Raw genomic sequence first — 25,617 nt, forward strand, 5'->3', positions numbered from 1 at the left:
AAGTGGAGATAGGACCCTGCCTGTGAGGGTTCACAATCTACAGGCAGTCCCCGGGTTACATACAAGATAGGGTCTGGAGGTTTGTTCTTAAGTTGAATTTGTATGTAAGTCGAAACTGTATATTTTATAATTGAAGTTCTAGACAAATTTTTTTCTTTTGTCCCAGTGACAATTGGAGTTTCAAAATTTTTGCTGTAATTGGACCAAGGATTATCAATAAAGCTTCATTACAGACACCTTACAGCTGATCACTGCAGTCTGGGGCTATAGTAAAGCATTCAGAAAGCTTCACCAGAGGTCACAGTGGGCAGAGGGGTCCGTCTGTAACTATGAGTTGTCTGTAAGTCGGGTGTCCTTAAGTAGGGGACCGCCTGTATATGAATCTGACCTTCACAGCATGTAAAATAGCTTCCAAGATATGTTCTTTAGCTTATCATTTTTGTTTAGATGTTAGTGCCCTTGCTACTTTTTGGTTAATGTGTTGTAAAGTCATACATTATACTGGCAGGGCCAGCTTCATCCTATTACCTTTTTAAGAGCACAGCAAAGACTTAGGGTCACTTTTTATTGGTATGGTATGACTGTACTTTACTTTAACATAGTGGCTCTAAGAAAGTAAAATATTAAATGGTTAGTTGAATTCTGCCATTGGCTAAGGGTCAATCTACATCTAACTAAGTATTCTCTAATGGAAACATAAATGACACACCGATTTCACCTAACCATGGACAAGACATATAACGTATTTACACATGAAGTGTTGCTAACAGCAGGACTGGCATTAGGGAGAGGCAAACTGTACTAAAGGGCCTCCTGCATGTGGACTTTTGTGGGCAGAGGATGCATTGCCCCTCAAATTCCCTGGTGAAGATGCTTATCATCTTTTTTCTGTCTATATATCTACGATCTATCTTTCTAGTTATCTATCTCCTATGATTTGTCTTTTTCATATCTATATATCTGTCTAACCATTTATTTATCTATACATCTTCTATGTATCCCCTATCTATTATCTATCCATCTATCTTCTGTCTCTCTTCTACTGCATCTATCATATCTATCTTCTATCATCTATCCAGCTATCTATATATATATAACCTACGTATATTTATGCATCTATAAATCTATATAATCTTTCATATTTATCTTCCATCATCAGTCTCCCTATCATCTGTCTCTCTTCTATAAAATTCTCCTATGTCCCATATTACAGATTTCCTTACCGTACTACTGTTTGTAACCTACAAAGTCTTATTGTTGTGCAGGGCTAAAGGGGCATCTTACTGACTGTAACTGTTCATAAAATAGTTCTATTTTATTAATAGTTCCACTTTTAGTTCTGCCCAGGGTTCCAATTTGTTTAAAACCGGCCCTAACTACCAGCTTATAAATATGTTCTCAAACCTGCTTTGTACTGTCCCTGCTTTATTCTCTGTCACTGCTTTACATTGGAGCTTTATTTGTAACAATCAGATTAATCCTGAAATGAGTTGCTGACAGTGGAAGCTGTAGAACAATGACACTCTGCATGACAAATAGTACAAACACCATGTTCCAGAACTGCAAATGTTAAAATGTAATCCCAAAATTTTAACAACAACAAAAAAACAACCTAGCATTGAGAAGGGAACCTAAACTGTGTGAGAGCAGGGACAGTGTGGTGAGAGTCTTCTGCAGCAATGCCACTACCAAGGCGTAGGTCATCTATCTTAGGGCAACAGCCCCCTTCTGCTGAGTGTTCTGGGGTTACCAATCGTAGGGTCAGCATTGGCAGTGCAAGCAACCTCCCAAGGCCACCAGGCGTGTATGTAGGAAGTGTCCCAACTGGAGGTGTAAGTAGTCTTGGCACTCGGGTATCTCGACGTGCCCTGGGCATCAGCAGTGTTTTTATGCAGGGACTACGCAGCTCTGGCCCCCCAGTTCCTGTCACCCAAAGCTTAGAGAGAGGAAGACCCCCCACATTTGAGTCGTTAAATGGCTGCTTGGTGGAATACATAGATAAAGTAAGAGCCTTAGAACAGGTGAATCGTGAGTTGGAAGAACACATCCGAGTTTATCTGGACAAAAAAGTGTCAACTGTAAGCAGCTGGGGATCCCTCAGAGACAACTGGGAAAATATATACCATCAGGTAAGTGTTTTGTGTGTGCTTATAGAGCAATGGATTCAACTGTGATGTAAAATAAATTATATTTTTATGGTTAATGAACTGCAGTGAAAGTTATTGGGCCACATTTACTTACCGGTCCTGTCACGATGCCCGAAAGTGCATTGTGCAACCGGAATGCGCCCGATATCCTGCATGTGTCACTTCCCCGCTCAGGTCCACTGGAGTTCACCTTCTTCTTCCTAGTGTATGTAAGGGCTTGATCTTGGCATACAATTTTAAAGTTAAATCCCACGTTCAGTTCGAATCCCCAGTTAAAGTCACAGCAGCGCAAATCTTGAAAATGTCAGAAAATCCAACAAAAGTGCGATCCGCAGACCCTTAGTAAATAAGCCCCATTACCTTTAACTTGAGAATAATAGTGGCCCTTCTCACAAACACACAGCAACTTAGTTCAATCATTCTAGAAATGTAAAGCCTAGTATCAGTGTATTTAGCGTCTGTAACACTGGTTCGGTGCTCTAGCCAGCTGCAATGTTTTCTTAGCAAATTAACAATCTATAAACTCTGCTTTCTCTTCATAGCTTCTGTCATGCACTTAAGGGATAGATGAATCAGATTCTACTACAGGAACTTATTAATCTACTACTACTTGTTAATTTTCCTTCTTTGAGCTTGGATGTTTATCTGTACATTCCCTGTATGTAACTTCATATATGTAATGTATTGTATTCTTTACATGCTGCCTTGCCATATTCCAAGCCTGTGCCATCTGTGCCTTGCAATGGTACTCCATGTATCACACAAATTAGCTGTCACCAAAACAGGGACTACTTCAAGTTTAAGCAGACAAGTAGTTTACTGCAGTGAAAATTATTATGTTTTGAATTGAAAAAGTTTACAAGAATATTACAGCACCCGAACCGATGTCATAAGAACTAAGCAAAAGAACTGAGTTTATAACATAAATAGAAACACAAGAGACAGTACATAAAAAAGTACTAGAGCCAACTTCATTACATATATACAGCACTAGAACCATGCTTAATCCATATAAGCTCCTAAAATAAATTCTGTATCAAACTATAAAGCACCAAAACAATATTAGTGCCTCCACAGTGGCCATAAAAATTAACAGTGTCTCTTCACAGTGCCCCTAAACAAAATTGTGCCTCTATAGTACCCCTAAACAATAGTTCCCCCTGAGTAACAGTAACAGTGTCCTAACTGATAAAAGTGCCAATTATCAATACACTGTTCCCTCAAATAATAACAATGCTGTCAAAATATTAATATATAGTAATAGTGCCCGCAATGTATAAATAGTGGCAGTGCCTCCAAACACAAAGGAGCTCATTTGCTAGGGGTTCCACGGCCACAATTTCGTCGGGTTTCCCAAAATTTTTCCGTTTTGCGCCGAATTCCGCCAAGATTTTGGCGCACACAATCACATTTTGCCATGTGCAAAAACCGCGGAAATTAAAAAACAAAATGTGTCGCAAGATCAAGCACTCACATGCACCAGGGAGAAGAAGGTGAACTCCGGCGGACCTCGGCGCAGCAGCGACACCTACTGGATATCGGGCGCACGACCTTAGTGAATCCTGGCAGAACCTGAATCCTCGTTGGACAATGAATTGTGGGATCTTGCCAGGACCGGGTAACTAAATGAGCCCCAAAGTGTCATTTAGTGCCCCTGCAAAACAGCAGTTTCCCCATAAAGGTCCTGAAATAAAAATGCCCCCATGGTATCTAAATTATAACAATGCCTCCCATACTGTGCTCCCAAAACAATAGTGCCCTTAAAAATAAAATACCAGGTTTTTACACCAACCTGTGGTCTGCTTTCCATGATGAATTAAATGACTGCCACCTATCAGATGCAAATCAGTGAGGATATACAGCTGAAAATACGTTTCTTGTGGTTTTGTGACACAGTCGGCGTTATTTTCTGAATGTGATGATGCAAATGCGTCGTGTTTATAAGGGACATTTCATTTATCATCTGGTAGTTTAGTTTTTGAGTGTATTAAAACTACTAACAATTTAAAACCTGCATGCACATTTCTAGATGTGGCCACAAGAGGGCGGCAGATGCATAAAATATTGCTATTGCATAATTTAGCAATGTTATGTATTATGCTATATTATACAAGTTTATAGGGGCTGATAATCCCAGCCCCATCCTTGGTGTATTTTCAGTTCTTGCAGCTACTGAGAACTGACATTTCGGCAGAATGTGTGGTCAGATGTCTGATATGAATGACCTGTCCTGTTTATTGAAAGAAAAATCAATAAAACACAAGTACATTTACATATTTTCACTGAAGGATTCCAGATAATTTCATGCATATAGTCTGCCTAGGGGTCAACACACATGGTATTTTTTTATACAAAAAAGGTCTTTTAAAACACCTTTTAAATACAAGGCAAAAAGTTTTGGCAGCCTAAATAAAGTGCAAATTACTATTCCAAAGCCATCAAAATCCTTCATATAACCCAAGTGTTATAGTAACAAAATTGTCTATGAAGACTAAAAAGTCTTACCCATAATGTTGATACCACCAGTCAGACATCCCAACACGCGTTTTGCACTACCCGGGTTCTTCAGGGGGCTTAAAACACATGCTGGGGGCCGATCTTTTATGTGCCAATAAGAAGATTTCACGGCCTTCACAGCGCATGCAATTCTTCCCCATTTTCGGTATCGCGATGCCCCACTTCTGGCATCTTGAACTACATCAAGCATGTCCAAACTCCGGACATGTCATCAGAGGACGGACATCGCACACACAGTCCAGGAATACCAGTCGGAAAATCCTGAGCGAGCAGAGGACTACGATGCATGCACACCCAGCATGAAGCACAAAACGCCAACTTATGAAGTATGCCCACGAAGACAAGTTTCTTATATGTACACATTCTCTAATTCACCGTTATTAACGAAAATACAGCATTTCACAGATATATTTCAAACCTGTCTCTATCAGTCTTGCTGTACACAATTTCAGTTGCCCCTAGACACGACCCTGTAACTTCTGACTCTAGGGTCGGGCCGCCATCTTGGATTTCTGTGTGACAGCCGTGCTTGCCAAGTTTCTGTGTCTGCTCTGAGCCTGTAGCCCCACCCCCTGCACAGAGCTCACACTTACTAATTCATTTCCTGCCTGAGGAGGGAGAAAGCTGAAAACTGCAAGCTACAAGGAGATAAGTGATCCGGGGGAGGGAGAGGCAGGCACATATCTGTGAGATGTAGAAGAGCTCACAGTGTAACAGTGTAAAAGTCTTTCAGCCTCTGTGTAATAGGCATCATGCATCTCAACATCTCTGATCTGTCTCAGCTCTCTTTCTATGTGTCAGTGTGTTAGTACAATGTCAGAAGCCACATGAAAGTGTATATACGCCTGTACCCTCATAATCTCACCCCAGTATGTTTTTTTTTACATTTGGAACCATGCATAAATGGATACTTTCAATACCAGAGTTTTTAGGCTATGTATAAATGTACAAGAATAGCACAGAAACACCCCATAAAAACCCACTCATGTCCCCTCTACATTTGGTTGTAAACTGGGTTGTAAACTTATCTTGAGGCTATTTATTATATTACTGTACAAAGTTTTCTGCACTATTTTTGCAATTTGCCTTAAGACCACAGCCTTGCGCCTTCTACAGCAGGAGTTTCAGGCAATAGCAGGCGCACAGCTCGAGTGCCACTGGCAGCTACATACAAACAGACTGCACCAGAGAAAGTGAGTATAGGATGTTTATTGTTTTATAGCCCCCCACAGCCATAAATAGATTTTTTTAATTCCTGGAGACAACCCCATTAATATATATGATTACTACACTCATTCCTGTAGACACATATTATAAGCTTTACTACACCTAAGACCTTTTACATATTATTGGCAAAATTTGTCATTCCTTTTTTATGGATTATGAGTGACAACTAGATGGCAATGATAATCAATCATGCAATCAATACTGTTTCACAAAACTGGTTTGGGCCACTCAATAGGGTGTTATTCAAGTGACCCATTGTATTTGACCCTTTAACCCATTTGCTGGGTTACAAACTTCTCTGGATGTGGATCTGGACTCGGTGTGCCATGAATAAGACCTCCGTGTCGGCCAACTATGGAAGCTTATTAGTTCCAGCCTCACAGAGATTCAGGGTGGAATTTTAGGTTGCATATGTACTCATTCTAAATGTCGCACTATGACTCTTACTCATGGGCCCACATGATCCTGTAGCTTGCCCTGTGTTCATTTTAGAGGTTTATTCAACATTACCTAATTCAGCTACTGTAAGATGGTGAAACAGCCTCCATGTTGTGTATGCACCTGTTTCTGTAAATGGGTTTATGTTAACCCCTTAGTGACCAAGCTCATTTTCACCCTGATGACCAAGACCTTTTATTTTTCAAAACCAGCATGTGTCACTTTATCCGGTTATAACTTTAGAAGGCTTTATCTTTCCCAAGTGTTTTTGAGTTTGTTTTTCCGTTACATTTTGTACTTCAAAATAGCGGGAAATTTTGGTTGATATATTTAACATTTATTTATGAAAAAAGGTGAATTTGATAAACATTTTGAAAAAAATTAGCTATTTTCAAACTTCAAAATGTTCAAACTGATAGTATTACTACCCAAATTAGTTACTAACAAACATTTACCATATCTCAGCTTTGTAGAAAATTTTAGAATCAATTATTTTAGGGGCCATTTCATTTCTATAGGGGTTTTGGAAGTTCTGTTAATAGAAACCCACATATCACCCCTCAAACTATTCAAAACAGGAGGTAGGAAGCTTATTAACCCTTTATGTATTTTACAGACATTCAAACAAAATGAAGGTTTGATTTGGAATTCACTAATATTCATTTAGCTGCACATAATCTGAATAAAAGTAGAAAATGCATCTACTTGGTGTTGGAGTATGGAGTTGTCTATGGTGTCATTTTATTCTGGGACGACCTGACATTTTCATTGTTACCATTTTGGGGACTGTGCGACCTTTAGATCAATTTTTATCATGTTTTTTTATGTGTTGCAAAACTGCAAAAAAGTCAATTTGAACATTTGTGCGCATTTTTCCTTTACGGGGTTCACCGCCGGGAATAACCGTTGTTATATCTTTATCGATTCTGCATTTTGGGATGCGGTGATCCAGCTGTGGTTTTTTTTTACATTTTTCCACTTTTTTTTATAATGTATTGTTTTATATGTGTTAGGGGCTTTTGGGACAATTTTATTAATTTCATTTATCATTTTTATTAATTTTTTTATTTATTTATTTATTTTTCCTTTTTTCTATTTTCACATTACTATCATATGAACTAGTGATCATAACTAGTTCATACTAATGCACTGCAATAACCATGTATTGCAGTGCATTACAAGTGTCAGGCTATGCATCTGCATAGGCTGACAGGCAGTTACTCAGTCCAACCAGGGACTAGACTGAGTAGGCATGTGTCAATAGCAGACCCGGGGACCTTCATTAGGTCCCCAGCTGCCCGGCATTGAAGACGGCACCCCGGGAGGAGAGAGAGGAAGCTCCCTCCCTCTGAAGGTACATCGATCCTGTGGTCACAACATTGACTGTGGGATCGAATGGGTTAACAGCTGGATGGGGACTGTTAGAGCAGGGTCCCCGCTGTCAAATGACAGCTAGGGCACTGCTCTTCCCTGCATGGGGGGCCTGTGCAGACCTTAGGTTAGACCGACTGAAAATACAGTATGTGTAATATTAGTTAAACAGTTATCTAGAAGTAGCCCATGTATCACAGAATTAACAGGACTTTTTTTTTTTAATTTTTACAGGTGGGAGATGCTGTTTTGGTGAATGCAAGACTTATGCTGCAGACAGAGAATATACAAGCATGTGCAGAAGACTTCAAAGAAAGGTATATTTCTGGAAAGTGTTCTGGACTAGAATAAGGGCAACACAAAGCATTTCTGTCTCTCCTTGACAAAATAGCTCTGCCTTTCTGTTGGTCTAAGGAGGTAAAATGGATTTATGATATAACTTTGGTTGTCTATGGTAATAAAAGGATTGATACCAAGATCCATATTAATTCAGGGAAACAATGGATTTCCCGTGGTAATTGCTAATGATAATTATCATTGTTTACGTGATTACATTTAGTAGCTACAAGTGAAATGATTAAAGGCAACTTACCTTGTGGCCTATGATGTGAAGGGATTCATTCCCACCTCCTATGTGGTGAAGAACAAGGTATAGGTAGGTTTTAATACATCAAAATCTTTTTCCTGAAAGATGGGCATAAAAGATTTTTTTACTGTAAGTGTATAAAATTATTGATTGCTTAGGGTAATAAAGGGGTAATATCATTGGTAGTTTAAAGATTTAAAGAACTTAAGGCCTATGGACTCGTTATAACGTTTACAACCTGCTTTTATTTTTGTCTAATATTTTTAATAAGGTAAATCTGAATATTGTCTTAGCTAAAAATGCCCCATTGTTCTGTGCCTACAGGCAAATATGCTTCCATGACAATAAACCCTATGTAGTATTATCTGAAAGTTATGTTGCCTCATTATAGTCTGGTAGTTCTTACTGACAGAATCTAGTAAGGTTGGCAATATGTAGGGGTAAAGACGGATGTTAATCTAGCTGTTGGTTACAATAAGATTATTAGTTACCCGTATTTTCCGAACTATAATGCACACATAAAAACCTAAGATTTCCTTAGAAATCCAAAGTGCGCCCTATAGTCCGGTGCGCCTTATGTATGGAGGAGGGCAGCGGACCCTACCTACATAGGTCCCCGCTACTGGAGACCGGAGACCGCAGATCTCCAGCGGGAACTGCACACCACGGATAACAGGCGCCATAGCGCGAACCAACTTCTGCCGCGTGGTCTGCAGTTCCCGCTGGAGATCTGCTGTCTCCGGTAGCGGGGACCTATGTAAGTAGGGTCCGCTGCCCTCCTCCACCTGAACGGACTTCCTTCCCCATCTCCCTGGGGAGACCGCTCACCTCTTGCCGGGTCTGTGGAGAGTCGCTGGTTGCGACCTCTCCGCTCGGTTTTCAAACCACGCCCCCAGACCTCCTCCACGCTCCCGGACCCTGCGCCTTATAGTCCGGTGCACCTTATATATGGAATTATTCCATATATAAGGCCTTTATTAGTAATGCGCCTTATAGTCCGGTGCGCCTTATCACCAGGAAAATACAGTATCATGAAATATTTCATATAATCTTTTTACCACTCCAAAGTTCGCATCATTACCCCTTAATGGAAAGCCGAACAATGTTTGTATAGGAAGATTAGTGCAGATGGGGAATAAAGGGGACTGTTCAGAGTGAAAAGCCTAAAAAAGCATTTGCTCTTATTACATACTTCTTATACTGCAAAGCTGCATCTTTTTTCTTTTAACTAGAAATAACAGTTTAATGTATAATTATATGGTGGCTGCATATGCTTGACAATGTACTTGAACCTTAAATTACTTAATCCTAAAATTATTTGATCTCCTAGAATCAGTAATTAGATGAAATTGTCAGCCAGTAATTGCTTGCAGAAATTAACCAAGGCGACTTAAAGAGTTCTTACAACTGTGATATCCTTAGTTTTTAAGAAATAAGGCCTACAGTAAGGCCTACAAAAATGGTTGAAAATGTGATGCAGACCCTGGTTTAATTAAATGGTTTCACTATTTTCTATAAAGCAAGATGAACAAAGCATGTGTTTTCGTGTGGTGGAGCATGTGATAGGGCTAGCGGAATCTGCGGCATCCACAGCAGTACAGTTTTGAAAAAAATGAATTAAATTTTAGGTACAAATTTGGAAAAGATTAGCAGTAGAGAGGTGACTTTATAGGGAGTCAAGAGGGCCTTCTGGTTAGACTTGAAGCCAAAGCCGGTTTTAGACAAAGTGGGGCCCAGGGCAAAACTAAATGTTGGGTCCCAAAATAAAACTATTTTATGAATAGTCACAGTCACTAAGATGTTCCCTTAGCCCTGCACAGTAATCATAACACTTTGAAGTTTACAAACTGTAGTTTAGGAAGGAAATCTCTAATATGGAACTATATAAACATTTTATAGAAGATAAACAGATGATAATGATAGAAGATAAGTATGAAAGATGATTTAGATTTATAGATAGATTTATATATGCAGAAATATAAAGTAGATTATATTTAGATAGTTAGATGATAGAAAATAGATAAAAGGGGTATTAAAGGAGCACTGTATCCTCTGCCATTAAAAGTCCACGTGCGGGGGGGGGGGGGCCTTTACGACAGGGGGCCTTGGGCAAATGCCCAGTTTGCCACACCCAGTGCTGGCTCTGCTTGCAGCCGAGGGCTCAGAACAGTTGTCAGATATTTGTGCTAAATATTGAGCTAAATACTGTCAAAAGGAAGCAAGAAAGTCATGTATGTTGCTGGCTATTATTGAGGCTCCATGTTTAGACATGTGACATTTAACATGAAGGGACTGAAATCTGCTAAATGGATGGGCAGCTGCAGTGTTCTATTACTCATATTGGTTAGAAAACCGGTGCCGACAGTGCTGCTGCTAATGATATTTGTGCTATTGTCACCCACATTCATACTGCCAGATTATCTAACAATATTAGATATTACAAATCCTTTGCCACTATGTTCATGTAAAGTGGGGGCCATGGGGCAAGAGAGCCCCACTACTAATCACCCCAACTATGCCTGCCTAACTGATTACTGCCAACAATGATTCTCTCCAACTGGGTAATGTTCACTGTACTGGACAAATGAAGGATAGATAATGGGAAGACAAAAAACACATAAAAACCAAGTCAGAACCAGGTGAATATGTGAGAACAAAATCAATATCTGTAAAGCAGTCAGAATACAAACCAGGGTCTCATCGATAACATAACATAATACTTGGGGTACCAAACAGAACTCAGGTTACTAGACTCCAGATCAGCAGTTTATACACAGAAATAGGAACTAAGAATTACTGGCAGTGGGTCACAGGTAAGAGGTATATTTAGGGCTAATTATATAAGTTTCCAGAAAATAGCAGAGTGAAACCATCCATAGCTTAAACCCTTAGACTAGCTTACCGCCCAGGACAGCCAACAGGAGACATGAACTGCTATTTGGGCAAAGAAAAATAAATCACTAAAACGCTATGTCTCAAAGATTTCCTAAACACTATACTTAAAAAAATGTATTTAACAGTCAGGAATACAATTACTTTACAATAGAACAACAGCACTTAAATTATGCAGCAACAATGATGTTCAAAGAGTCTGATTGTACGGTGTGTTACTGACTGACAATGTAATGTCCGCTGCTGTTGGCTCTTATTCTTCTGCGCAAAACAGTGAAGTTACGATGCTGAACTGTCCCCTATCTCTCACCTTAATACCGCTCGTCTCACCTCTAAACTTGAATCATCTCATGTGAAAGAAGATCCATATTTGAGTGACTTTGGGGTAATTATTTTATAGGTAAATTAATGACATTTCCCATAAGGGTGAATTCTAAAAAATTATCTTTCATACCATATCTGTTTAAACCCCTGGTTTTGTGGAGTAAAACCTGTTGACAAGTTTCCTTTAATTCAATCTCACTTCCCTATAACATTCACTGTATATGTCATGACCCTGCAACATCGCAACCACAACTAGACCTGGCACAAGTTGTCACATTGGGTAAGTGGTGGTGAACTAACCCTGCGACATCCCTGCAGGCGATGGTCCCTGCCCACAGCAGATAAACTCCCCTGACAAGGGCACTCTCAGGAACCTAACATAACCCTAATAACCCCAGAAGATGACACGGAAAAACATACTTCATCTGGCAGCCGCAGGATAGTGGAGCAGACAAGTAACAGGAAATCAGAGCTAGACCAGACTTAACACAAGGACACAAAAAAAGTTTCAAGCCAAAAACAAACAAGTCTGAGACATGGAAATGGGGGATAAAACTGGGAGATACACGACACTGATCGACAAACAACAGATACAGACAGACAAGGGCAGTCGGACAGAACCAGGTCAAAACCAAGATGGCAAAAGTACAGAATCGTTTGGCAATAGAATGGTCGATAACACGTAGCTGAAATCAGGTACACATAATAGCAAACAAAGCAGATAGCAAAGAGAAGACTTAAATAACCAGAACCCTCTGAAGGAACTGGGTAGAATATAAAGGCAGTAATGGACACCATTCCGAGTGATTGGTAAAAGCTGTCCATCACTCAAGCCACAGCTGCACACAAAACAAACTCACACCCAGTTTTCCTGAAAGGAAGCTGTCAATCAAGGCAGCCTATGGTGTGGTTTTCAAGCACAGAAGCCTGATATCTGACAGATCTCCATAATATATTTCCCTCTATTTAAATTAATATTCATTTTCTTCTTTTGGCTATTCCCATAATAATTCCCATAAAACAGTCAAAAGTGAGATGACATGAACTTCATGAACTTTTCCCTCTGTATCACTCACACAAAATGCCTGTGTTTCCAAGGTTAGCTCTTTTATACTGTCTGTAAGTCATCACTGATACCACAGCTACAAATTATCTGGATTATCCCCACCCTGCCACCACTTGAGGTCACATGATCAATTCTCACTAGTTTCAAGTGCCATTAGCCATTTTTGCCTTTTCACTGGAAACAAATTCAAAGATCCTGATTTGGGGGTAATTTCGTGCTACATCTTGCTCATCTTGGCTGCTCTTATGCTTCCTCTCCAACTGATAAAATTTACTTTCTTTCAGTAATCTCTTTTACAATGCATAAAAGTTCTATGCATAGGAGAGAAGAGTGAGTAACCTCAGCTAGGTTTCCAACTGGTTTGAGTATACCTCCATATTTCTGATTGCAGAAAGGAAAGCTGCTAGAATCTTTACAATTCAAGTCACATAATGAAATAATTTCTCATGTACACACTGTGAACTACTGGAATATTTAAAGTGAATCGAATGCAGAATGCACTTCAACTTCTATATGTTCACTTTATGAATGTCCTTCTGTGAGTATGTTTATGTAAAACACATCTATCAATAGTACAGTACATTCCCACTCACAGGAATGTAATGAAATGTAATTGGATTGAATCTAAGCCTCCTTGTGCTAGAACACAAGAACACTTTTCTCTTAGATACAAGTAGCCGATTTTAGGAGGAATTCTTCAAGTAATCTACACTACAAATTAATCAAACCAAATGAATCCATAATCTATTAATTGGATCTGCAGTTTCAATTTTCTTTGCAATGATAGTGAGACTGTTTCATGGGGTTGTGATGCCCTGTATGCAATAGTGGATTAAAATACAGGTGGTTTGGGAGGTAACCCCGGGGTCCAAACCTTCTAGAGGGCTTTGGGCCACCCAAATCACCCACCAAATTTCATACTCAGCAGGACCTTCGCCCTTGATATCCTTGTGCATCTGTTCCTGCTCTCAATACACATGTACACAGGAGCCATTTCAGTACCTTTGAAGGTCATCCAAAGGTTCTGAAACCACAGGTTGAAAGCAGGCAGAAGAGATGCATTCTCCATCCCCAAGAGGGGGATTCTAGTACCATATGTAGGAGATGAATTCCAGACTAATATTCATTCAGTCCGGGGCCCATGGCAGTTTTAATCCGCCCCTTCCTATATTGCATATATAATGTTTCTATAGTGTTGCAATAAGTAGCTCCCTATATCATAGTATCCCCTACTATACTACTTTTTAGAAAATGTACATTTATATTTGTAAATGCCATTTTTATCTTGTTTATATACTGAATTAGTCAGGTCAACTGGTTTTAATTGATTTAATAAAGCTTCTACTTTAGGAGGGGTTGATTGATAGGGTTTGTTTGCCCTTTAGTTTCAGTATATTATTTCCCTGACAACTCCTGCTGGGTGAATCATTATATGCAGTTTATTATATTATGAGCTTGGATCTAATAACAGGTGAAAAAGAGGATGTGTAATGCAAGGTCAAGGAACCCCCTTTCCTACCTAGCCTATGCTGGTGGGAGACAAATGGTTGACATGACCTTAATGTGCCAAAGTGCAAACACAGAGACAAAGCAAAAGAGAAGGAGTCACCAAATAAGGGTCAGAACCAAGAAGACAATGCGGTACAAAATCACTAAGCAAACAGATAGTCAAAGAATCAGGCAAAGGGTCAGACAGAATGAACATTAGCAAGCTGAGTACAAAATTACAGCAATCAAATATCACTAGTCCACAAAAGCTTATATGAGATGTCAGAGCCCCTGTCCAGAAGATGATTGGACATCAGACAGGGCACCAATAAGAATGAGGAGAGATTCTGTCCATTACAACACAGTAGACAGTTCACAGAAGACAGATGGATGTGTTGGAAGTCAATCAATTGCAGGGGCGTAATGATCACAGTCACAGTGGGTGTGAGCATGACCAGGCCCTGGGGAGGGCCCGGGCCACAGCAATTACATCCGCTGCCCGGGCCCTCCTGTAAAAGATATGATGGCCGCTGGATTTAGCTGCTGGTAGGAGCCGCTGGTGACAGCTGATGGGGAGAGCAGCCGCTTGCAGCTGTCACAGATTAAAATCTGTGCAGCCGCCATGTTCCCTGGTGTTACAACTTTCAGATGTATCAGAGCTGTCCTCCAATACAGCTGAGAGCCATCACTCTTTGCAGCAGGAGCGTGGGGCGTCGGCCACGTGACTCCCTGCACTGAAGACAGAAGCCGGCTCCAACGGAGAGGGTGAGGTGAGTATAGATATTTGTTATTTTGTACTGGCATATAGTAAGGGTGTGTGTGTGTGTGTGTGGGGGGGGGGGTTATAATGTCTCCATATATTTAATAAGGGGATGTGGGGGGAAATAGCTCCTGTATATAATAATGGGGTGTGGGGAGAATAATGGCTCCTGTATATAATAATGGGGTATGGGGGGAATAATGGCTACTGTATATAATAATAGGGATGGGGAGAATAATGGCTTCTGTATATAAGGTTGATTCAAACTCAAAGCGTTCTGTGTTGTTGACATGAGTCTCTCTCGCCCTAATCTTGACATACCATTAGAAGACTGTGTTTCAAATTTGACTTTTGTTATAAGGGCATGAGCGACACTTCATTTGAACCCATTGTTGTATGTCACACTCTGCACATGTATGACTATGACAATGCTGGATGTCTCTGTATGTTCTTTTCTTTTTCTTTGCTATGGAGACGATCCGTTTATAGTAGCAGACCAAGTATGTATACTGTATAATTGTACGCTGTTCCCGGCTTTATTTTCTTCTCCTTTATGCGGGGTCCTGCGAGACCACCATCTATGTACTGTGCCCCTTGTGTACATTGTTTCTCCAAATGCCCTTTAATCAAGTTTTATTTAAAAGATTTTAAAAGAAACACTTTCTTGCATGATGGCAGCCCAGCGAGGTGACTCCTAACCCGTTACTCGTTTGTTTTCTCCTTGTGTATTCCAGGAAAAAAAAAGAAAACTTATTTTAAGAACATAATGTGACTCTTTACCTCCCACACTAAAGATTATCTGATGTAAATGGGTTTTCTAATTTGCAGATATGAGAATGAACAACCTTTTAGAAAAGCTGTGGAGGAGGAAATACGCTCTTTGTACAAAGTGATTGATGATGCAAACTTGACAAAAATGGATTTGGAAAGTCAGATAGAGAGCATGAAAGAGGAGCTTGCCTTACTGTCCAAAAATCATGAGGAGGTAAAAATACTAAAATGTGTAAAGCTTTATTTGCATTAAATTTCTAGTGCAATATGGTTTTCGAGTACAAATGGTGGCACTTCAAGCTGCACCCCTTTCCATAAAAGCTACACCCCTGATCAGATGATCCCCTGAGATTTAGAGTACAGTACTTACAATTCTTCTGGATATATTGTCACAGCTCTAACCGCTGGATTTGTAACATATGTATGGGGGTTCCGTTATTTCTCAGTGCCTGTTGTTAGGACCACCATTTCCAGAATGCAAGTCTTCATAACAAGGTCACTGCAGAATCAACAGAGATTGTATGGTATTCACTCAATGATTAAAACTGTAAATGCAACTCTTTGCTATAGTGTAGACTATAACCAGTAAGCCAATGGAGGAAATTAACCCCTTAACTACTTGGCCTTTTTTTGTTTTTTCAATTCTATTTTTCACTCCCCACCTACATAAATATATGACTTTTTTGATTTTTACAGGTAAAGAGCTCTGTGATGGCTTATTTTCTGCGTAACAAATACACTTTATAGTGATAGTATTTAATATTCAATGCCGTGTACTGGGAAGCAGGAAATAAATTCCAAATGCAGTGGAAATGGTGAATTTGCACCATTTTCTTGTGGGCTTGGATTTTACAGCTTTCACTGTGCACTTTTGATGATGACTTTGGGCGCTATTTTCCATTACGGAGTTAAACGCAGTGAAAAACCATTATTATGTTTTGATAGAAGGGGCATTTTTATGATTTTTACTGTTTATTTATACAGTATTTATATCAGTTCTAGGGAAAGGGGGGTGATTTGAATTTTTAGGTTTTTTATATTATAATGTTTTTAAAACTTTTTTTATATTTACTATTTTTCAGACCCCATAGGGTACTTTAACCAGATTGTCTGATCGATCCTAACATAAACTGCCATACTACAGTATGGAAGTATATGGGCATTTTCCTCCTCACTCATTACAAGGTGCTGATAGCACATTGTCATAATAGGGTTAACACGAGTCAGCCTCGGGTCATGGCAACGGATCACCGCTTCCTGACGTCACGGGGAGCGACAATCCTTGTCAAGGTCTTTTTAAAGGCCCCGGCAGCTTTGCCGGCAGCGATCGCAGGTGTCACCAGTAAGGCTTTCCTGCAATATGCAGCAATGAAAAAGCAGAAAGGGATATTTGCTTACAGCTTTAATGGGCTTTTGCAACCTGTCTTTAGTGAAAATGAGGTCCCTGGTAACAGGTTCCATTTGAAGGGACCTCATTTTCATTAAAGACAGATTGTAAAAGCCCATGACACCTGCAGTGCAAAAATGCCTCTCTGCCTTTTATAAGCATTTGCATTATAATATAAGTGTGTGTTATAACTTACTCTGGCATCCTGAGAAAATCCTGGGGTAGTCACAGGGGCTGGGCTTTGGTTTGGATCCATTTAAAAAAAACAACAACATGTAACTTGTCTAGGCTGCAGGCTGCCTCCATCTTCGTGCTCCTATACAGCTTGTCCCTCCCCCACTGATGTCATCTCACCAGGCTGTGACATCTGAGAAGGAGCAGGAGGAGGAGCTGTACAGGAGCACAAAGGTGGGGCTAAGATCTGAGGAGTGAGTAATACTGACAAGGCACATGTTGTTTTTTTAAATGGATCCAAACCAAAGCCCAGCCCCTGTGACTACCCCAGGATTTTATTTAAGAGCATCCGAATGGGGTGCGTTGATGTTCTCCTCAAGTTTTGGGACATGAGACAGGCGCTGACTTACTTGATTCCAATTTTTAATTGTGAGAACCTTTTATTGTTTTATCGCCATTTATGGCTTAAATAAAAAAAAGCCTTTTTAAGGAAAAGCTTCCAAGTAAGTCAGCGTCTGTCTCATGTCCCAAAACTTGAGGAGAACATCAACGCACCCCATTCGGATGCTCTTGTATACTGTATACTGTTTACAAGAGAGCGAACATCGGGACCGTGCAGCGGCTTAGAGCATTGGTACAGGCATCAAAAGGAGTTGTGCCCTTGATGCACAACTCTCAGAGGTGAGTGGAATACCACAACACTGATATCCATATTATCAAGGGTAATACACCATAGGAGCGCTCTCCGTCTCCTCTTGTCTCTCCACCTCATTCCTATATCTACCCCAGGATTTTTTCAGGGTACAAGGTAAGTTATAACACACAATTATAGTGTAATGTAAATGCTTAGAAAAGCCAGAAAGGCAGATTTGCACTGCAGGTGTAATGAGCTTCTGCAACCTGTCTTTAGTGAAAATTAGGTCCCTGGTGACAGGTTCCCTTTGAAAAGAATATGGTATAGAAGGACTGTACTTAGTATAACTACCAAAGAAGGGTATATAAAGTTTGGAGCAATATGTCATCTAAAATGTTCTAAAATGATCAAGTAACTTTCCAGGATGTGAAGATGCTATACAAGCAGCTGGCAGGATCTCAGCTAGAAGAAATAGATGCTCCAATCGGCACAGGACTCGATGATATATTGGAAACCATCAGAATTCACTGGGAGAAAGACATTGAGAAAAACAGAGCCGAATCTGGTGCTCTTCTTCAAGCTAAAGTAAGTGAACTTTGCATCATTTTTGTCCCACCCTCTAATATATCCTCCTAATAGGAATACATTATTTGTTGTTAATTCAATGGAGTGATTATAACTCAGCATGTGGGAGTAATGTGGGTGGTGTTCCAAGAAATACTCTCAGATGCCTAATCTCTAGGGCCTTGGGCATGAAATTAGAAATCACATGAAGCTAATCTTTGAATGTAATCATGTAGAATTTATTTTCTAAATCCCTCAATATCTAACTTTCTTCAAAATGCAACAACTTTCTTAGTAATAAACATAATTTACAGCTTTTAACATGTAGATAGTTATTGATATCACTGTATTGTTACCTCCTGATTTATCAAAAAAGAGCCAGTATAACTCAAAAGTAAAGATTCCTTAAAGGAAACCCACCATGAGGAATCTACCATGAGAAGTAGATCTGATGGTAGGTTCCTCCTGTTTGCCTCTGCCCTAATCTGTAATTTAATAATCCTGGAACATAACCTAACTTGTTAAAAACTTTATTTTAGTAATATGTAAATTAACTGCAGAGGCTACTGGGGTGTGTCCTAGCATTAGCTCCCAGTGCCTGGCCAGGTTTGTATATGCTCCAGTAGCCTCTGCAGTTTATTTATATACTACTAAAATGAAGTTTTTAGCAATTTAGGTTAGGATTATTAAATTACAGATTAGGGCAGAGGCCGGCAGGAGGAGTCTACCATCAGAATCTACAGAATCTACATTTGATAGTAGATTCCTCATGATAGGTTTCCTTTAACAAGTAAAATACAAAAGAAGTTAATAATAAGTAAAATACACCCACCTGATCTGTTTCAGCGCTAACTTCACATAGCTCTAGCTCTATACTATTGGAGGACAGGTCACCACTGCAGCCAATCAAAGGCCTTAGCAGTGACAAGATCATTCAGTGACAGCCTATGTGTTATGTTATCACTCTGGACAGTGATTGGCTACTGCGGTGACCTACCATCAAACAGCATATCACATTACAACAACTAAGCATTAGCTGTAGCCACGTCATCTAGGGATTTAGCAATGGAACACATGAATCAGGTAATATTAGACAAGAGGTTGTCCGAGAGTTATGAAAAAAACAAACGTTTTTTTTCAAGGAGGGGCGCTGCTTAAAAAAATAAAGATGTACTTACCTTCCGATGCCCTCCTCATGTCCCATTCTGCTGTCGCTGCAGTCCGCCTGCCATGTAAACAAACATGGGCGCCGGAGCAGTGCTTGATTCAGCTTCCAGCCGGCCGTTGCCGGCCACCTGCACCCATCCCTATTCACAGCACTGTGTATGCGGGCCGGATGGTTGTCGGGTCCGACCGGAAGCTGAATCCAGAACTGCTCCAGCGCCCTTGTTTGTTTACATTGTAAACCTTATGACAAGACTAAATTTGCCACACAAGATTACAATGAATGTATAAAAATATATCTTACCTTATTGATTGCACGTAGCACTAACAATAAAAACATTTAAAAACATATGGCAACATGCGCCAAGCCAAAATACACGAAAACGTCCAATAAACGCATTATGCAACCAGCCCCCTGTTGGTCAAAATGTGACCTATACCGGTGTATGCTGATGAATGGATAAATCCTGTACTTACTTAATCTATATACAATGTCAATGGCTAATCTGTAAATAAAGGGGCATGTGCCCATGGTGAGATGAATGTGCATCCAAAGCCATAAACAATCAATCACATATTGTCAGTATAACAAAGAAATGATATCACTGAGTATTATTTAGGGGAAGGGATGTCATGCCCCACGCGTTCCGCCTCTGTTGGCTTCCTCAGGAGTATATGTTGTGATGGTGCTAGATGTTATTTATGCAAAAAAGTAAATACCGAGAGGTGAACTCACCTGTGTAAGTCTTGTGTGCATATTAGCATAGCATGTGATGGCGTGACAGGGGATGATGAGCACCGTGCATGCACCTGCCCAGATCTCGCGCGGCTAGCACAAGTAGCATGTTTGTTTACATGGTGCGCGGACCGGAGCAACAGCAGAATGTGACACGAGGAGGGCGTCGGAAGGTAAGTACATCTTTATAGTATTAAGCAGCCCCTGCCGGCCACCTTCTGTATTTCCATAACTCTCGGACAACCCCTTTAATAGGTCATTAGATTTAAAGTGCACTTTTTTTTTGCTATTTTTTTTTCATTTAAAGTGAAAAATAACCAATGTGCTTTTGAACCCATGCTATTTCTGTGTTTATTTCTTTCACATTTAAGATAAGTTCATGAATGCTGTTAAAGGGATTTGACCATTAAAGAAAGTTGTCAAATAGTAATCCCCTAGAGATGTTTACACAATAAAGATCATTATTAACCTTTTACTTTACTATTTTACTCAGTTTTATTGCTGTTTTAGTTCCTATAACTCAGTGATGGTTATTGTAAAATTCCAAAGTGTGGGCAGGGACTCTCTAAGCAGACACATTATAATCCCTTTGTGCTTAGATTATCAGGGTCCAGGGTTTATCAACACTAGTTCACTAGTATCTGACACATAGAAAAAGAGAGATGCGAGATGTTGAAATCCATGAGAATTCCATGAGAGGGGTATAGCACACAATGACACCCTGCTAAGTCACCTATAACACACTCCATCACCTATACTCTATCTCAGCAATAACACACACTGTTAGCTCTACTACTGTATATGCCCCCTTCCCCTGCTATAAAGATTTTATGTTGCCTGTAGCTTGTAGAGTAAGTCTGTGCAAGCTGCTTGTTGGCAGGAAGTGTCTGTGTGTAAGTTCATCTTGTAATGGAGAGCGGAGGGGCAGAGATCACACTGCATCTTGCAGACAGGATAAGCTATTCATGAGAAGAATCCGGTCTGTATACACCAGAACTAATAGAGACAGGTTCAAATTATCTTAGCTGTATTTTTGTTATTAACAGTGAAGTACAGAATGTGTTCTTTTGTTATCCTGAGTATTTAAGAATCTTGTCTTCATGGGAATACCCCTTTAAATCAATGTTTAATTGTGACTCATTTGTGACATCTACATATACTCTTAGGGTAAATTTACAAATTTAGTCTAAAAAAATGGGGCAGATTTACTTACCCGGTCCATCCGCGATCCAGCGGCGCGTTCTCTGCGGTGGATTCGGGTCCGGCCGGGATTCACTAAGGCAGTTCCTCCGACGTCCACCAGGTGTCGCTGCTGCACTGAAGACCATCGGTATGCACTGAAGTTCACCGAGCCATCGTGGGCGAAGGTAAGTGCATGTCGAGCGCCACTTTCTTTTTTTAAATGCTGAGTTTTTTCTGAATCCGTCTGGGTTTTTTACGGCCATGCCCCCCGATTTTCGTCTCGTGCATGCCAGCGCCGATGCGCCACAATCTGATTGCGTGCACCGAAATCCCGGGGCAATTCAGGAAAAATCGGCGCAAATCGGAAATATTTGGGTAACACGTCAGGAAAACGCAAATGGGCCCTTAGTAAATGACCTCCAATGTCTCAAACACAATTGTTCCATATAATGTATAGAGTTTACTTAAAGCTGTGATAGTCTTTAGACCAGTGATGGCGAACCTTTTAGAGACCGGGTGCCCAAACTACAACCAAGACCCACTTATTTATCGCAAAGTGCCAACACAGAAATTTTAATTTTATTATTATTTATACTCCCTGCTCAGTCACAACACCTTCCCACTCCTCGAGTAGTCCAAGGTAGCATTGTCACTTTAAAATAGCTCTATGCCCAGCAGGTCCTGGGCTGTCTGGGACTGCAGGAAGATACCTGGAGTCCTCTCTGGTGATGGCCTGGGTGCCCACAGAGAGGGCTCCGAGTGCCACCTCCGGCACCCGTGCCATAGGGCCACCACTGCTTTAGACCATCAAAATACACAGGCATTCCCTGTTTTCTGATGTCCACATGTCAGTTATGTTAAATAGGCTAGGACAGGGTCAAGAGAGGACAGGGGATTAATAGTAGATGCATTGTATTGCTGAAGGCCTAGATAGGCGAAATGGCAAGGTTATCTCTCTCTAACTCCTATTTATTGCAGCTCTGCTCTATGAAAGGAATGGACAGATTTTAATTGTGCAACAGAATAGGGGATAACAAACTGATCAGTAATAGTACAACGGCTCGGACTCCAATAGATCACGAGAACGGCTCCCAGTTGCTCTGCTATTTCTTCCATACCACTGAATGGAGTGACAAGACACACGTTCATCCTGCTGATCCACCCCTAAGTGAGAAGAGGACCCCGTTCTCGTGATCGTGGGGGTACCAGGAGTCATAGGTGCCAGAGGTGGCACTCAGAGCCCTTTCTGTGGGCACTCAGGCCATCGACCTCAAGACAGTGTTCACCAAACAGGACCAATTTCACCAAATTTTTCTGCAGTCTGAGGCAATATAAGATATTCTGCTGTCAGGCGACACTTCATTGGCTGTTTGGAACTACGTGAAAAGTGAGAAGGTGTTGATAGAACTGCATTATCTGTGGAGGTCATCCTACTGGACCCTTCATTATTACTGTACAGAGAGACCCTGGTGAGAGGCTACAATGATTGCCTGAACGTGCCATCCTTTTTTCAACTATATTGCTGGCCTCAGAGGGCCGATAGGATTGAAAGATGTTGAAGAACAGGTAGCACTAAGTTACTGCTTAAAATGCAATGTTGGCATTTTGCTGTAAATAAGTGGATTTTGGATATAGATTGGGCACTCGATCTCTAAAAGGTTCGCCATCAGTGTCCTATGCTGTGGAAAGGGGATAACTTGCAAACTTAATTCAACTCTTTTAATACTTATTCTCTTTCCCAATTCCAACTGTTGATGAGTTTTAACCTGTGAGCATGAAGGGATTTTTAGCATCATACAGATTGTTAAATATCCTTTAGATATAATAATTTATAATAATTTTTGGACAGATGATTACAAATTCAATCATCACAGAACTGTGTGTACTTGCAGGTTTTTATGATACTTATAGTTATCTACCTATTTTGTCAAACAGCAATCAACAGCACTGCCAGCGTTACAGAGCCAAGAGGAAGAAGTGGTGGAGAGTCTAAGAGAAGAGTACCAAGATACAGCCTGCAAAATTCAGAGCCTGCAGGCTGAGACTGAGTCCCTAAGGACACTGGTAGGTCCATAGGTTTACAACCAATAAATAGTTCAATAATATCATATATGTATACTGGGAAATAAAGGCAGAATAAAAGCCAACAATGGGGGTCAAGAGTCAAGCCGGGACCAGTATATTATCATAAGTTACCTTCATTAGCTACCGCCCTGTTGCGAGTAAACACTTGATCCTTGTCTAATGGCCGTGATCCTCTAAGTCTACAGTAATGGGATGAGAAGAAAAATACAAGCTAGACATATCCTTGGCCATCCATGCAATGCATAGATGTCCCAGGTACACCAAAACGGCTCTCAAACCTGGCTCACATAAGGTGGTCCTAATCAAGGTGTTAGAGTAGAGATCTTACAGACTATGGGACAGTATGTTTAGATTGAAGATTCTTTTGTGTGTGCAGAGAAGAGGTCTGGAGAACTCTCTGCATGATGCTAAACACTGGCACGACATTGAGCTGCAGAATTTGGGTTCTGTGATCACTAAGCTGGAGGCAGAGTTGGAGGAGATAAAAAGTGAAACAGAGCAGCACCAACGAGACCGGGAACATTTATTGTCTCACAAGATACAACTAGAGAAGGAAATCTCAGCATATCACTCTATCCTGGATGGAGAGGAGAACAGGTAGGTGTACAATATGATAACAAGTCTTCAAGTATGGTCATAACTGTACCATGATATGTCTAGTATTGTACTGATAATGGTGGCAATATAAAAGTAATCAGTCACCACCTTTACGCTGCATCTGAGCACAGTAATACAAAAAAGTCATCAGTCAGTAGTGACCAGAAATCATGTGCAAAGGTCACTGCTGAAGCCTATGTTTGGCTGCAGCATTGAGAAGGCCCTATCTGGGAAAAGTACCCTAACTGGTTAAAGGGGTATTCCCATATGGGCATTCACATTTATTCATTTTATTCATTTTCCATTTCTTCAATTGGATGTTATTAAAAAAAAAGTTCCTGTGTGAAGATAATTTCTCATAAATGTAGCCATATTGTCCCTTAGAAACCAGATAGCTTCCTTGGATACGACCACCTCTGCACTCTGGTAGCAGTGGCAAGACATGCACTATAGAGCCCTGCCTGACCACCCGGATTCTGCGACCATAACCACAGGACGGCTGTGGGACCTGCAGTAACTCCAGGACATTTCATATACAAAAACATTTTGCATCTTTGTGCAATCACTCCAGCAGAGGTGGCTGTATCCAAGGACACAGTCTTGTTTCTAAGGGACCATATGACTACATATATGAGAAATTATCTTCACACCGGTAACATTTTTTAAATAATCTAATCTAATTGAAGAAATGTATATATATGGCCGAATAATGAAATTGAATGTAAATGCCCAGACGAAAATACCCCTTTAAGTATAATATGGGTGACCCTTTTAGGGTTTTATACTTACCCTGTTAAAGTTCAAAATAAGTGGCCAACCCCTTTAAAGTATATTACAAGCTAGAAAAACTTTAGTTTTATTTTTTCATTCTGATCTTATTAGATCAGAATAGGAAAACAAGGACGGATATTATGGGGGGCATTTCAGGCATAAAAGCACTAAAATAATCACAATTTCTTGTGCAGTATTGCAATTATTTTTGCCGCCATGCCACCACTATGTCATGTTTGCAGGATTTTACGCAAAACTATGCTAAATCGGGCCTGGTGTTGTTTTGCCAAGAGGCGGGGCAACTCTAGACATAGGCCTCTTGTTGTTTCTGCCGTAACAGGAGGGGCGTACAAAAATTCCTTTGAATTGCCATGACAGTAAGACACATTCTTCATTTTTATTTTCTCCGTGTGACTGCATGAAGGGATATTATACAAGAATTATTCCATTTTGTTCTATTCGCAGATGATGTTTAATAAGACAGTCCTATGACCATGGACCTTACTATCAAGAAAAGGATTTAGTGATTTGCACCTGTGAAAATGAATGGTTCTCTGATACAGTATATCCGGATAAGCAAAATTTGGCCTGGTTTTTATTGTGTGTATTAAAGTTTAATTTTAATTCTAAAACATTGCTCAACGATGTAGCAAAAATAAATTGATTTGACATGGTTCTAATATTTCCCCCTGCAAAATGAAATCTGATTCTAATAAAAACAAACAAACCAGTCTAA

The 25,617-nt window shown here is 40.3% G+C and overlaps 1 protein-coding gene across 1 annotated transcript; it reads left to right on the forward strand.

The window, feature by feature from the left end:
• The first annotated feature begins 1,584 nt into the window (after window positions 1–1,584).
• BFSP2 (beaded filament structural protein 2) lies at window positions 1,585–25,617 on the forward strand. The gene is made up of 7 exons (XM_072153466.1): window positions 1,585–2,129; window positions 7,935–8,017; window positions 15,645–15,801; window positions 18,206–18,367; window positions 23,364–23,492; window positions 23,890–24,110; window positions 25,347–25,617. The coding sequence occupies exons 1-7, from the start codon at window positions 1,680–1,682 to the stop codon at window positions 25,348–25,350; spliced, it is 1,206 nt and encodes a 401-aa protein (XP_072009567.1). The 5' UTR covers window positions 1,585–1,679; the 3' UTR covers window positions 25,351–25,617.

This window comes from Engystomops pustulosus, chromosome 5 (assembly GCF_040894005.1).
Source record: "Engystomops pustulosus chromosome 5, aEngPut4.maternal, whole genome shotgun sequence".
Taxonomy (NCBI): domain Eukaryota; kingdom Metazoa; phylum Chordata; class Amphibia; order Anura; family Leptodactylidae; genus Engystomops; species Engystomops pustulosus.